This window comes from Gambusia affinis, linkage group LG16 (assembly GCF_019740435.1).
Source record: "Gambusia affinis linkage group LG16, SWU_Gaff_1.0, whole genome shotgun sequence".
Classification (NCBI taxonomy): domain Eukaryota; kingdom Metazoa; phylum Chordata; class Actinopteri; order Cyprinodontiformes; family Poeciliidae; genus Gambusia; species Gambusia affinis.
Window position 1 is genome coordinate 7,633,093 of NC_057883.1, and position 14,828 is coordinate 7,647,920.

Sequence of the window (14,828 nt, forward strand, 5' to 3'; positions counted from 1 at the left end):
GAACAATGGACATTTTTATATGCACAATTAAACAACACACCGACCCAAGTTGAAATGCCAACATTATGCATGCAATATGAATTTTAAAATAATTTGCAATTATTTTAAAATGCATAGTAAGCTGAAGTTCTGCTTAATGTTTAAAAATGATCAGGGACGTATCGACATGAAGACATATTCACTGCTTAGGAGTCCAAGAAGAGTAGCTTCATGCCAGGATGGGAATTAATACATAATGCAACTCAGTGGTGCAGAGAATGACAGAAACCTAAGCGTAGTCATGAAGTCAAACTAAACATTAACAGCCACAAGAAATGTGCAACTAAAACAGCCTGACAGTTTTTCTTAAGTAATCTATCAAAATAAGGTATTCTGGAGAAAAGAGGACGAAGCAAAATAGACAGTATAACATTCTGTACATTAAATTATTGTAATAGTGGCTTTCCATGTGCATGCAAATTAAAGAAAAAAAATCAGTTAATTAAAAACAGCAGAAAGAGGCCAGGATTATGTGCTTTCCAGGTAAATAGTGTCATTTTATAGCGTGATTATCTAATTTGATTGTGCTATAATATCACATAACACATGGATTTATATTGTCAAGTGATTTGCAAATCTATTGTCATGTTTAGTATAATTCAATTCAAATATGGATCTTATATTCTACAGTTTTCAACAGTTTCTTTTTCTGTTGCTTCCTCTATACTTTACTCTGATTTCCTTCATTTTGAACTCTACAAGTGTCTCCCCTTAGTGTCTGCACTTTGTAACTACACTTAATTTTTCAGCTTAACACTTTAAAGTCCTGTTCAAACATTTAACATAGCTGGTTATTTGTAATGGAATATGGATCCAAATACTATCACCGTCTATTAATCTGTTGAATTAGACTGTTGAAAATTAATCTCCCGTCACATTCAAATGATTGCAAGAGAAACCATTCCACCCCTTATGCCCGCATCAAAATACCCACATTTAACATTTCTACCACTTTTATATAAATCTGGGGCATTGTGTCTACATAGGCAGTAATAAATTAATGTTAATTTCGTTATCTTTGTTGCCTGTGCCTGACTTGGAAAACGTTGTATGCCCACATTACCATTAATAGTTCTACATAGTTTAGCTAGTAATGACCTTTAATAAATAAATAAATCTATTTTTTTGTTTGTTTTTTTTACGTTAACCCTTAGGGAGACCGTTAGAAAATTACACTTCCTTAGTTTACTGAAACTTGATGTCTACCTTGTCACCGTAAATATTCAAAGCTCGTACCTCTGAATTTCCTAACTCATTCAAACGGCACATAACTTTATACATATTGTTTCTCAATACTGCATGAAAACTTAGGCGATTAACAACATGCTTACTGGTTCATTTTGAACTCTGTCCAGGTCAAGTATGTTAATATAGCGTTTGTGTCGCACGAAGTACAAATTATGTTGCCTTTAGTCGAAAGGGGAATACGGCGTTAGCGGATGTTTACGTGAACATGCGCAAACGGCGTAAAGTGAGCGTACGTAAAATGGGTGGGAACTATCTTGATGAGAAACACTAACTCTTTGTGACCTAAACATCTCTCGTAGAAGCCGTGTATGTGTTTCAGCTGGAGAGTACAACAATAAACACGCGCCAGTTCCGCAATTATTTTTTTTTTAAATGGAAATAACTCAAGAGGAGCTGCCCCTAACGCTTTCTTAAAGCACTTAATACATAGCGGCTAGAACTATTGCGTAATCGGAACAAAGCCGTCAAAAATTAATGGCTGTGGACAATTAACTCACCAGCGGATCCACCGGCTATAATCTGATGGGAGGCTTCGCGGAGCATGCTCCTTGGCTTGTTGGTTGTCATTTTTTTTTGCTCTTGAGTGAGGTCTCAACTCTGGGAACGTGGAGGAAAGCTGTTAAGAACCGTGCATTTAACCTGTCAGAAATAAAGCAGTTGAGCTGTAGCTGTGCTTCAGTGTTACAAACCTGCCGTCTCCAGTTGCTACGAGGTTATTCAGCGTGTGCCTCGCTGCTCAAAGGTTATGTTCCTCAGCACGCGCTAGACTGCAACGGTGAGATCTTTCCGCGTGCCACCGGCTAACTCCGCTAAGCTAACATGGAAACAGTTCCTACCACACGTCTTTGCTTTAAACATCCCCTCGTATATCCTTTTTAAGAGTTGTTTTGTATACATATTCATATCACAAACTCCATTTTACAGTCTGTACTATAAAAGTTTAAAACACACAATGAACTCAATTTATTTTAGTTACGTTAAATTACGGTTGGAAGTATTAATAGTATTGCAAGTAATATCTTGAAATGCCTTTGTTGTTAGCTTGCAATTTGAAACTCCGGTACCCGTGAGCCAAAATAGACCGAATTATACAATTTAATGCGTAAACATTCTGCTGATTTACTTCTTTGTATGGTAGCCCTGGTGTGAGAACCTTCATAACAAAAAGTAAACCATCAGGTTCCAAATATTGCTGTTAACACGTTGCCTATTTTGATTGTGTGAAATTATCAACAAATATCCAGATTCAAAAAGTTATTTAAGATAAGTTAGCATGTTCAGGTGTTAAAAGTTTGATTAAAAAAATCAGGGGTTGGAAAATAGGTTGCAGGTTAGCTAATCTTGAATGAAAGAATTAGTGTAGTTCTTGCTTGATTGTGCTTTTGTACACTTATCACAAACAAAAAGGAACTTAATTTTTTTATTTTTATGTTTCTTATTTTGGTTAAAATAAGACAATATGAGAAGTGGATATCTATAAAATTGTATAATTTAAAAAAAGAATTATATGAAAGATAAAGAGCTGCTGGTTTACTGTTTGTTTTTCCCCAAGATTTGTGGTCCTTTTTAGAACCCAGGATTTTTGTGTGTGTTTTTTTGCCTAATAGGTTTTCTATACCAACCTTTCTCATTACGTCTGCAGCACAAATAATGACGGAGCCAGTAAAATGCAATAAGGGATTACTGTAAAAATATGAAAAAGCCCATCTGTTACCCTGCATCTTTGCTATTAAAAATAAAAAAAAATGATTTAAACGCTTGTAAAGCAAGTGGTCTAGGCTGCATTTCAGGACCAAAGAATGGAGGATTTTTTCTTCTTTGTTGGTGAGAGATGAATGCTCGCAATAATTCAGCAGTGAGCCATATAATGAGTTTTTCCCTTATAAGCGAGCAACTCAGGAACAACAAGGGCTTCAGACAAGCTATAAAAATTTGGCATTTACAGCTTAAATTTGGCAAGAAAATGCCATTACTACGTTGACCTTCTTGGACAAGAATAAGCCAAACAGCTTCCCGATGCATAACTAGCACACAGGGTGATTATTTGGTTAATGGATTGAAAGAATGAGAAAAATTTGTTTATAAAACTTCTTTTTTTCCTCTCCCTCAAGAATTATTGCTGCATGAAGTTTCTTGATTTTTTTGTGTCAACTGCTAAGGCAAGGGAATGGCTTTGTTTTTGTTTTGCATAGAAAGCAGAGACATTTTTACTAATTGTTATGAACCCAAGTTTATGGGTTTTAATTGTTTAATATCTGAAACATTAGTCAGGAATAATTGAAGTAAGGACAAATTGCAACAGCTTTTTAAATCTATTGCTGAACAAAAGTTTCAAATTTAAAGCGTGACACCAAGGATAAATGTTTTGTCTCAGCTACATACAAAGCCAGAGATTTCTCACTTGGACGGATGTTTTGGATCAATATAGAGAACAATTTTTATAGGTCATGAGATTTTTATTTAAAGTGGTGGCATTTCAAATAGTCAATGCTGCCTTAGATCCACAGGATCACAGATCATCTGCCACATCAAAACGGAAAACTCAATTTTGGTATCGTCCAGCACTGAAAAACTAACAATCTTTCAAAAATAATTCTTTCTTAACAGACTGTTAGATGAAATGACCGATTACTTTCTTAGTAAAGAAATTTCCTAACAGGATATAAAAGTGCTTCTTTCTTTTTTTTCTCAGCAAATATTTATTTTACTTCAGAAGAAGATAAACACAGTTTGTTTTTGTTTTTTTAACAGAGGCACCAATAAATGTGACTGGCATCACAGAGGAATATTTAGTGGTCCAAAAAGTAACCAAACTCAATAGGTGGCAAGTTTATTTTATGAACATACATGAAATATTTGTTCAACCTTTAAAGGTCGTACCATTTAGTTTATTACCTCACATGTGCACGGGCAACATAAACAGCCATAAAAAAAAAATATATGTAAAAAAAAAATCAAAGAAAACATACGCTGTAATTAAATTACCCGAGCAAACCTAGGTCTTCTAATGAAAACATCGCAATTATGGAAAACCTTTCACAAGTCCCAAATTGTTACAGAGCAAATAAATTAGTAATAAAAACACGTGTGAAACAGTGGTTTATCCAAAGCAGTTCAAGTCTTTCAAATGTTTGATAGCTCTTTGTACAAACCGTCAGTAAAACAGTGAGTAGTGGTCTTAGTGTTGGTCACTGCAGCACAGGAAAACGTCACAAGTCTCATGTTTTGCTCCATATGCATCGTAGATGGCCGACTACTCAGTTCCATGTTTCACTATTTTCCCTTGTGAACTTTTCATTATCAGCCCATCTTATTCCGCAAGGCCTACATCTGGCTATGTTGTGAGAAGCTTATATAACCTCAAAGAACAACAAAATAAATCAATTTAACCTTAGTCTCTTAAGATTTAAAAATCTATAAAATCTATTAAAAAGGCAGTTTTCACTTATTTTGTTGATTTGGCAGTTGTATTAATTACCACTATCTACCAACTACCTTTATCTATAATGACCTTCCTATACTCTTGAGTACAAATATGCAACAGTTATAATGTATTTGAGACAAATAATTACAGTACCTTGTAAAAGTATTCACAGCCCCTTTCACTTTTTCAGATTCTGTCATGCTATGCTGTCAAGCCGTGACCCTTCCATGTATTTTGTTGGGATTTTAGGTGATAAACCAACACGAAGTGGCGCATAATAATGTAAGGCAATCAATAAATGACTTTAAAAATATATTTTCAAAATAAACAACTAAAAAGTGTGATTTGCATTGACTGGTAATCTGATACCCCACAATAAAATCCGGAGCCTTCAGAGGTCACGTCAACAGTTTTTATTGTGGAATCCAGTCTTAGATTAAGTCATTGTTTTGTCTCATGTCTTTCCGCCCAAGTCTCGAGTGAAGCCTCAAGTCAAGTCCAGAATCTAGTCCCAACTCCTAAACTTTTCATTTAATGTTTTTTGACATTTGACCAAATGTGTAATTTTATCACAGGGTAGTAATAAAACATTTCTGCATTGTTAAAATGTTTTTGCCAGAACTATCAGCAAGAGGAAATAAACTTCTTACAGAAAACTAGAAGAAACTACAAGAAAACTAATTAAATGAAACAGCAAATTGAGAAATTAAGTTAAGTAATCCATAACAAAATAAAATTCCTTCTGCTTGATAAACAATAGGAAAAAATACATTGTGTTTTGGAAATATTACATGAGCTACATCAAATGATTTAAATACCAAATTGACGTATTTTTAGTTAAATTTCTTGCGATCTAGTTGCTTTTATTAGACATTATTCTGGCAGCCATACACCAGCTTGGTTCAGGCCAACAGCTCAGAGGACAACACGTTACTTTGTGCAGCTCATTAAATCCCAATAAAATACATCATAGTTAATAATTGTCACATGAGAAAATGTGGAAAGTTTTAAGGGGCAGTAATACTACATTAATAACTATACTACCACATCCCACTTGGTCTATATGTTCAAGCAGTACCCTAAATAAAACGAAAAGTTGTTTGTCACAACCATGGTGAATAGACAGAAAACTGAGCTGTTTGTGACTGACAGTCCCTCCGATTTAAAATAAAATAAAATAAAGTAAAACAAGTGAAAACAGAAGAAAAGCAGAGAGTTGTACTCTACTGTAGAAATAAGTTGTGTAACAGCACTCTTCCTGCTACTTTTAATTTCAGTCTCGACGTTAAAAACGAGAGAATAAAAACTCCGTTCTGTAAGAATAAAAACTCAGGATGTGGTGCGGCCCGGGGTCTTCCAACAGCAACTGCAGCCTTTTGTGCCTCTCTGCTGCTGCTTACAGCAGGGTCGGCCCCTTGGTGGTGTAGTTCATGGCAGGGAAGTGCCGGCTGTCCACATCCCAGTGGCCGAGGGGCTGGTGGGAAGCCGACGAGACGGTGGGGTTCCAGTGGTTGATGTAGCTAGCCATGAGCAGAGTCAGCTCCAGTATCTGAGATGGGAGAAAAGGCGAGACAGATCACAGTAGGCCTAATTGCTTTAACATTATGACATGAACATATTTCATTTGAGTCTGGGGAGGTGGCATGTCACGTTTGCTCCGAGACCATAAAAACCTGAGAAACCCAAATGATCTTCCATCAAGAATGAAGTTACCCCCATTAGCCTCGCCTGGAGGGGTAACATGACCCGGTCTTCAAGCTCCAGACCTTCACGCACAAATAACAGAAGGAAATCTGGTCTCTTCATTAACAAAAAGGAGTAGTGTGAAGCCTGTTTTTCTTCCATAAACCTTTGCCTGTTTTAAAAAATTCTTACCTTAAAAGATCTGTTCTTCAAACCCATATTTTCACATTTTGTCACCTCCTCAAATTACCTTTTTTAGCCACCTCAGCATAATTTCCTCCCTTCTAAACATTACATACTCTTTTATTCAAGAACTGAATAAAGTCCTACTTGAATGTAAAAGAAGAACCAATATCTCCAAAAAAAAAAAACAGAACAGCGAGAACTTGACATGGCTCATCACTGTCCATGAACTGAATAAAATCATATGTGCGTATAAAAGACGACTCAATATATCTTTAAAAAGTACAGTGAGAACTTGGCGTGGTCCATCATTATGTCACAGGGGTGAAAATTAGGACGCACTGCTTTTCAAAAGCAGGGTCAAAATGATCAATCCATAAGCAACGATGGCAGGTTTGCAATTTGAAGAGAAAAACGTTTAGATTCTGCGCCAAGCTTGAGTCAGTGAGAGAACTACTAAAGTTCTGTGATTTTCTCTGGGCAGAAAATGCAGAAGGAATTGTGTAAATACACACTTTAAATAAAATCCTATTAAAAAAAAATCACCTCATATTGTAGAATTGCGTTTTAACCTACACACGTCTTAATCCCAGTGTCTGTCCTTCTTGATTTTTATGATCTGCCCGAACAATAACACAGCGTAATGCTGTAAAGTGAATTCTAATGTTAAAAAGCATAGTCATTGGGGTATAAAGCGCAAAAACAACGCTCTGTAAAAAAAAAAAAAAAAAATTGTCTATACTTGCTTTGCTAAAACTGCAAAGAAAACATGAGTCTAATCAAAGAGTCATATCAAAACAGAGAGGAGGGAAAGATAGCGTTAGCCTATCAGAAGCAAAACGCAGAGGGAAAAAAATATTTTGCTCACATGTAATTAATCATGCTATCTTGATGATAACAAAATCATCAAAATAATCAGAGTCATATCAAAACAAAGTGGAAGGGAGCTAGCATGTTTATATGTTAAGAGTGAAATTTGTTCTCTTTCTCAGAGCAGGAACAAAATTCTTTGTGGCTCAGACACTCCATACAAGAAAGTAAGTGCAGAACTCATTTTCAGTGAGAGGAACGGCGCAGGTTGGTGTGGTTCGGCACACTATTTTGTGGTTAGGCGTATTTAGGAGAGTGTTTCCACCGGCAGTTGGACTCTCACTGGGCAGGCGAGGTTAAACCCAAACACACAACCACAGCGCGATACCACTGTGATGACGAACAGACGTTTTTCTAAAGTGTTTCATGTGACGGCCGTAGCTCCACCTGAACGGTCACACAATATTCGACAGACACCACTCGAGAAAGAAATTCTGCGAAGTGTCAAACACAAACTGGAAGCATCGCCCCAAACCAGGAACGCATTTTATTCTTGCAGGCCTGAAAGATAAATTTTCAGTGTTCTTGAGGAGCATATGTTGCCATGCTAGCCTCTCACTTTCTCAGCAGAGGTGAATGTGTGTTTACTGAAAACTTTTTGTAGCCTTAGCATAAATTATAAGGCTTTGTAGGACTTATTTGAGGCTCTCCAGAGATTCTAGAGATGCAATACACGAACACATGAAATGTGGGGTTTAGAAAAACTAAATCCCCTCTGATGCACACAGCAGACTTACCTTTGGCTTAGTCATTGCAAAAACCAGCTTTTCTACATTCTTCTTTCCAACGCCAGACTCCCTCTGCTGGCTGGTGACCACCATAAAATCATCACGACACCCACCAAACGTGACCACTGAATGGTAGGGGTACATGAACAAGGTGTGCTGAAATACATTGGAAAAAAAAAACAAAAAACACAAACACATAGTCAGTGGGAAAAAAAAAAAACAACAGAAAAAAGAATCAGTAAAACAGAAGCCGAGAGCATGTTCTGGTTTCACACGAAGCAGAGCCTGTAGTTTGTTTGGGAAGCTCCTTCAACTTTTGCTTTTCTGTGGCCCAAACTGAGAAAAACAGAGAATGACACGGTTTTCACTACGTTTCTTTCTCCGCTCTTCTGAACTGACGAGGCGCGCTCCGAGCCAAACCGAGGACTGAAACGGATCGACGCGGGCTGCAGAAAATTAGAGCTTGCGCTAACATTGCTTACATGTTGGGAAATGCCATCTGTCAGGATCAAGAAGATCCAAATCTAAAGCAGACCAGTTTATTTTCCTTCAGATTTCTGCTTCTTGAAACACCGCCGTGTCTCCAGGGTCAAGACAGCTCTGCAGCTGTACGGCACAACAACCAACTACAGCTTCCGAGCTTTGGAGTGAAACAGTCTGACATGCAACCTTGGAGAGACTTTCTAGAGGATAAATTGTGTTTCTATCGTTTCGGTTTTTCCAAGCCTCGAGCTCACCATTGTGCCGTCTAGGACACAGAGTCCGTCCTCACTGACTGCCAGCCACACCTGGCTCTGGTCAACTGGAGAAGGAGGAACAGGCTGCGGACAAAGGAAGACATGTCATCCTCCTGAAAATCTCAGAATCAAAGATTGCATCAGTGGTAACATCTATTTATTTTCCATTCCACAAAAAAAAAAAAAAGAAAAAAATCAAGCCAATAGAAAGAAGCGAGAATTAAAACTTATACCTTTGCACTGAAGAGTTTGGCGCCAAACAGAGGCCATTTCCGCGCTACGGTCAAATATATTCTCACACATTCGGTCGCACTGCACCCACGAAGCATCGACCACTTGGAGGCCAGACGCTCGGTAAGATCTCTGACGGGGAGAAAAGCAACAGAGACCTCTTAATGAATCGGATCTGCTTTTGTTTCACTGCGCGGCAAACTAAAGAAAAGATTCCAGAAAAGCTCATTGTGCACTGACATTGTTTCTTTAAGGAGAGTGACGTTTGGTTCACCTTAGCTGCTCTGTGGTGCATTCCTGTTTGTAGCGTTTGGGATAGAAGCGCTCCAAGGCCTGCAGAAGAATCAGCTGAGATTTGGACTGAGGAGCGCCGGCAGGAGAGGAAACGCTCGACCGCTCGAAATCACCATGTTCAACCTGAGGGGAAAATCATTTGGATATTTTTAACAAATGTTGTCAAGCTTCTGGCTATAGGACAGAACATTTTCTTGACATGGTAGGTTCTTCTAATGCAACGTACTAAATCCTGAAGACTAAGAACAGTGTTGGTATTTCTTTAAAAAAAAAAAGCATGAAATCTAGCAGAGTTTTAAATGATGGTAGTGCCCATGAGGATCAGTTTTACTCAAATCCCAAAAGGAAATTAACAATGCAGCAGGAACAGGGAGTTGATAAGAAGACAAATGGAGCTGAAGAAATTGAAAAATGTAGGAGAAAAGCTGGAAGAGGGTGCAAGAGAGCAGGACATTGACTTGAAGCAAAAAGCCAGAGCTACGAAGGAACGGTTTAGATTAGAGTAAATTCACTTGTTTGAATGGCCCAGTCAAAGTTTAGACCTTAGTCTAATTCAGAATCAAGGCAAGAACTGAAAACACAAACTCAAAAGACGTGCGGCTGTGATAGCTGTCCCCTACGACGTACTGCCAAAGGAAAACTGAGGTTAAATGCACAGCACACTTTTTAAACATTTTTTCAAATTAAAATTTGCAAACTATGCATGCTCTCCCTTTCACTTCACAATTATGCACTCCTTTTTGTTGGCCAAGCTCATAAAATCCCAATTTAAACAGATTAAGGCTCGTAATTGTAACAATACAAGAATGAAACAGTTCCAGGGTTACCAATAATCTCGACTCTTAACGCTGAATTATCGTTTTCCAGACCTGTGCAATGAGTGCGGCTACCTCCAGAGCCAGCTCTTTGTTCACAGGGAACAGGCCTTGCTGAACTTCGTCATTCACCTGGTAGACCAGCAGGAGGCGCTCTCGCTCCGTCTCTCCTTTGACCTGAGATCTGAAACGCAGCCTGGGCACGCAGGAGGGGAACATTATGATGAAACGTGTTTTCCTAGAACGACTCCTCACATAAATCTGCCAAATTTCATCCCCAAACTCTTAAAAAGGCATTCCGTGGCCTCGTCCAGGCATGTACACCTTCTAAACATAATACTCGCACTAAAGATGTGGCCTTTCATCTGCATGACAAAGTAAAGTCTGCGTTGCTGTGGTAACATGCAGAGAGAGACATCTTGTTTTCAAAGGAAAAGCTCTTCGGTCGGCTGCAAAACTCTACATGAAAAGGGGAATTTCCTGATTGGGAGGCATATTTTTTATAGAGCGCTCCATAGTGATGAAATGTTTGAATTTGAAGAAAAGTGCACATGTAGACAGAACGTTCAATTTAAACATCTGAGCCCAGACAGTTTAGAAAGATGCTAAAAATCCCCAGATGAAAAAAAAAAGAAGAAAAAAAGTTGACCTGTTTTTGTAGGATAGCCGAACAATTCGTGTCCCTTCATTTTTCCCAGGATGCAGCTCTTTCAGAGCCTGCTCCCACTTGGAAATGACATCACAGATCTGGAGAAAAGGGAAAAGCAGCCAGCTGTCACAACGGACGAACTGTAAGACTTCCATTTTTCCTTATTTAATTTCAGCCAGCAGGCGTCAGTAGCAGTTCCAGGCGGGACAAAGATCCAAACACATAATTGGACACATCAGAGTAATTATAGATTTCTTACATATTTTACATATTAATTTTTTTGGTTATTGCATGTAAAAAGAATAAGTTTTTTTAAATTGACCAACACTTATTGCATTGTGGCAGATTTCACAATATTGTTACTCCAAATCATACACAGGCCTATATATCTGAAATCCACATCCTCCAAGTCCTTGTTGAAGTTTTAGTAAATCAGACCAAACATTCGACACCCACCAACAACTACAAGTCCTACCTTTGCTGACGGCTGCAGACAGTGCTCCAGGTCTTTGCCAGACGGATCATCGGTGAAAAGGGCAAACCCTGTCAGCTGCGGCTTCCTCATGCCGATCCGCTGGTTCAGCGTGCTTAGGAACTCGTCCACCGTAGTCGAGCCGTCGAACCCTACAACCTGGGCAAACGATCAGAGCTCATGTCACACAAGATCTTCTTCTTTCAATTTTATTCCAAAAGTGAGTGACAGCAGTGGTGATCACGCAGTCAATAAGGAAAGGGGGAATATATTTCTTTTTAAGTTCCTTAAAAGGTTCTTCTCCAAAGGTTTCCTAAAGTTAGAACCCAAGTTGATTATATTTGTTACATTCCATTATAACACAACATGATTACATTTAGAGGAGTTCTCAATCAGGAGCAGCAGCAGACTTAAAAGTCTACATGTGCCTCATACTATCAAATCAAAAATTAGTCTATGATTTATAAGGGGGATTTATAAAGTCAATAGGATCATTAGTTGTGTTTCCATTGACCTTGTGATTGGACAAAGTATTTCGAAAATAAATGTGCTTAATGAAAGCATATCAATTTTGGGAAAAACAAAAAACAAACAACTTGTGTTTCGGTAAAACGTTTTGGCGGGATGAGGTTTATTTTTTAATTTTTTAGCCGTATCGAAATATGTTTATTTTGCAAACCTGCAATGGAAACATTTTTTTCACATCACACAAGTCACATGATCAACAACCGGATGTGGCCAGAAAGCTACGTGGAAGACGACTGGAAGTAGTTGGAGGACAATGGAGCCGCATGTTTCTAAATGACTTCTCACGTGAAAATACATGTTCACGTGTGAGTTTCTTATTTAATTGAAACGCTTCAATTGTGTTTTCTTGAGATTAGCGGAATATTTACAGAGTTTTGCACACATTTGCAGTGGAAACGCAGCTCCTGTTTGGATGCTATGAGAGCTGGACCGTGATTCTGAAAGTCCTTTTAAGAGCGAATTGGTACCTGATACGTGTTGTTCATGAAATGTACTGGGATGCTGAAAGGCAGCGAATGATGGTAAGGGTTCCTCAGCAGGATGGACACAATCTCCATCCGGGAAGGTTTCGCTTCCCGTTCTCCATTCTGTAGCGTTCTCTCCAAAGATCTCTGACAGTACACGGCATACTTCCCCACCTCAGTCCTTCGTGGTGAGAAAACAGGAACAATAGGAAAGAACTCAAAAGTAGGCGCCCAAAAGGCTGGATTCCGTGTCTTTGTAGTATGCTGCAAAGTGACCGGGGTCAGCTCCCACCTGGGGTCAGCGTTGTGCTGAAGATACTGCCTGAGGTACCAGAGGAAATGCTGCTGTGGGAGGAACAGCGCCACACACAACGACAACAGCTGCCAACACTACAGAAAGCAGAAAAAAAGGTAACCTTTCTTACCGCCTCGTTGGCTAAATTACAAAATAGCGATTTATTCCGCCTGGGTTCTTTTTTCTTTCTTTTTTTTATTTTCTGAATCATGTGCATCCGACTGACCTGGGTTAGGGAGTAGTTGTGCGGCGTCCGGCGATTGGTCTGCTTGATCAGCTGGCAGTACATTTCGTTCTGCAGCTCCGGGTGGGTCAGACACACTTGCAGAGCATTCTGGGCCAGCGATGTGTGGTAATCAACGGAAGGGGACTCGACCAGAACATTGATAAAAAGCTGACAGGACTGCAGAGATGGAACAAAGTCACTTAGTATAATTAACAACAGAGTGACGCAAAGACACATAAGTCATCTTGGATGCAACCCATGTACATAAATCATAGCTGGACTATTTTCTACTTATGCACTTCTAAAAGGATTTTATTTATGGGCACTGGATATGCCTGTGACGATAATAAATTGTGCCGGATGATAAATTGTCCCAGTAATTATTGCGATAAACGATAATGTTGTTTTGAAATCATTTTCAAGTAGATATTATATTGATAGTGGCGTACTAATGCAGAGGCAAATAAACTTTCTGTAAATAACACTTGACTTTGGCACTGGAAGATATTTAAATAGCCAAAATAAACAAACAACAAACAAAAATAATTAATGAAATTTAAAAAAAAAAGTTAAAAACATTGTATTGTATCACTCTCTTAGAAGAAACAAAATCAATTTTAGGTATAAAAGTCTATCACTATTTAGTTAATGTGAAGTTATTTGTACTATATTACTCTTTAAAATACCAGTATTTCCACTAAGCTTTCTACTTTTCCCAATCCGATTACATTATTTATAATTATTAGAGCTGCCCCTTTAAATTGATTGTCGTGTGTGCTTCCGGGTTTTCTCCTCTTTTCTCCAAACATTGCTGCTGCTCATTGTTGGCTGTCTGATCGGTTGTTTATAAAACAACCAGAGCGCTTAGATTGACTCATCGGTTGTTTTGTCTTTGAGACGTGAAGATTTGTGGTGAGTGTTGAATGTCATCTGACTGTTGTTGTATAATAGCTGTACTGATCGCTAATGTTGACTTAGGTTGTGATCTATTGCCAGAATCGAACAAGTTACCATTACCACCTCCTCAGACAATCATTACTCGACGGTGAGTAGATAACGGGGAATTATTTTCATTCTGCTCCGCTAGTTAGCGTTAGCAATCAACTCGACAATCAGTGGCTCACATCAAATTGTCCTACTTATTACTTGCTTAACGGTAGCCGAATTAAAGACCACACCTTTAATATTTAAGGGTTTGCTTTTCAATTTTAGATTTGATTATTTTTTCATGATTTCTTATTGGTGTTTGCACTCCATGTTGGTGCAACAATGGAATTTGGTACCTAATATGATTTAGTTTGTAGCTACTTTGATCAATCACATTTTAAGTTGATTGATTTGATTCAATATTAGTTGTTTGTAATGATTGCCAATTAGATTACTTAATTGATTTTGAACTTGAATTATGAAGTGCACTTTTTAAAAGGATTTCTTTCTTTTTTTTTGAGATTGTTAAAATATAGGAAGAATGTATTTAACAGTCTTCTTGCCCCCCTTTAGTACAAATGAACTAAATGTGTTATCTGGCCTTTTAGGTCAGGTTTTTTTTCCTCCTTGGATTCACCTCTTTGACGAAGGAAGATGGCGAGCTACCCACCCACCACCTGGTGGTAGGAAACGGAACTGCATTTTTTTCCTACAGGAAATGAACTAAAACTCTTAAGGAGTATTGCAAGGGGAAAATACTTGTCTCCTTTTGCTTTTGGACTTCTTGTGGACTCTATTGGATTTTGACATATCACTGATTATAATAATTGTTTTGTTGGGTTGTTTTTTTTTCCTCCTTCCGTTTTTTTTGGGGAAATTTATTGTTTTGTTGTTTTGGTATTATTATTATTATTATTATTATTATTATTATTATTATTATTACCACTGCAATAAATAGCAGTATCAACAAACTTTACTTTTGCATCAGTTGTATTACTTATTCACCATTATCATG

The 14,828-nt window shown here is 38.1% G+C and overlaps 2 protein-coding genes across 3 annotated transcripts in view; both read right to left on the reverse strand.

Annotated features, from left to right (window-relative positions):
* Positions 1 to 2,767, reverse strand: part of slc25a21 (solute carrier family 25 member 21) — a 117,313-nt gene extending 114,546 nt beyond the window's left edge. Inside the window, exons 1-2 of the mRNA XM_044143781.1 lie at positions 1,977 to 2,767; positions 1,785 to 1,884 (exon numbers count right to left, since the gene is read on the reverse strand). Of these exons, the coding sequence (XP_043999716.1) occupies positions 1,785 to 1,854 (70 nt within the window). The 5' untranslated portion in view covers positions 1,855 to 1,884; positions 1,977 to 2,767. The remainder of the gene's footprint in view (positions 1 to 1,784; positions 1,885 to 1,976) is intronic.
* Positions 2,768 to 4,101: 1,334 nt separating this feature from the next.
* Positions 4,102 to 14,828, reverse strand: part of plekhh1 (pleckstrin homology domain containing, family H (with MyTH4 domain) member 1) — a 35,806-nt gene continuing 25,079 nt past the window's right edge. The window contains exons 20-30 of one of the 2 annotated variants that reach the window (XM_044143779.1): positions 12,887 to 13,063; positions 12,658 to 12,755; positions 12,369 to 12,546; positions 11,377 to 11,532; positions 10,902 to 10,999; positions 10,307 to 10,448; positions 9,418 to 9,560; positions 9,146 to 9,275; positions 8,913 to 8,996; positions 8,185 to 8,331; positions 4,102 to 6,260 (exon numbers count right to left, since the gene is read on the reverse strand). In XM_044143779.1, the coding sequence (XP_043999714.1) occupies positions 6,108 to 6,260; positions 8,185 to 8,331; positions 8,913 to 8,996; positions 9,146 to 9,275; positions 9,418 to 9,560; positions 10,307 to 10,448; positions 10,902 to 10,999; positions 11,377 to 11,532; positions 12,369 to 12,546; positions 12,658 to 12,755; positions 12,887 to 13,063 (1,506 nt within the window). In that variant the 3' untranslated portion in view covers positions 4,102 to 6,107. The remainder of the gene's footprint in view (positions 6,261 to 8,184; positions 8,332 to 8,912; positions 8,997 to 9,145; positions 9,276 to 9,417; positions 9,561 to 10,306; positions 10,449 to 10,901; positions 11,000 to 11,376; positions 11,533 to 12,368; positions 12,547 to 12,657; positions 12,756 to 12,886; positions 13,064 to 14,828) is intronic. The other variant, XM_044143780.1, reaches the window with a different exon arrangement.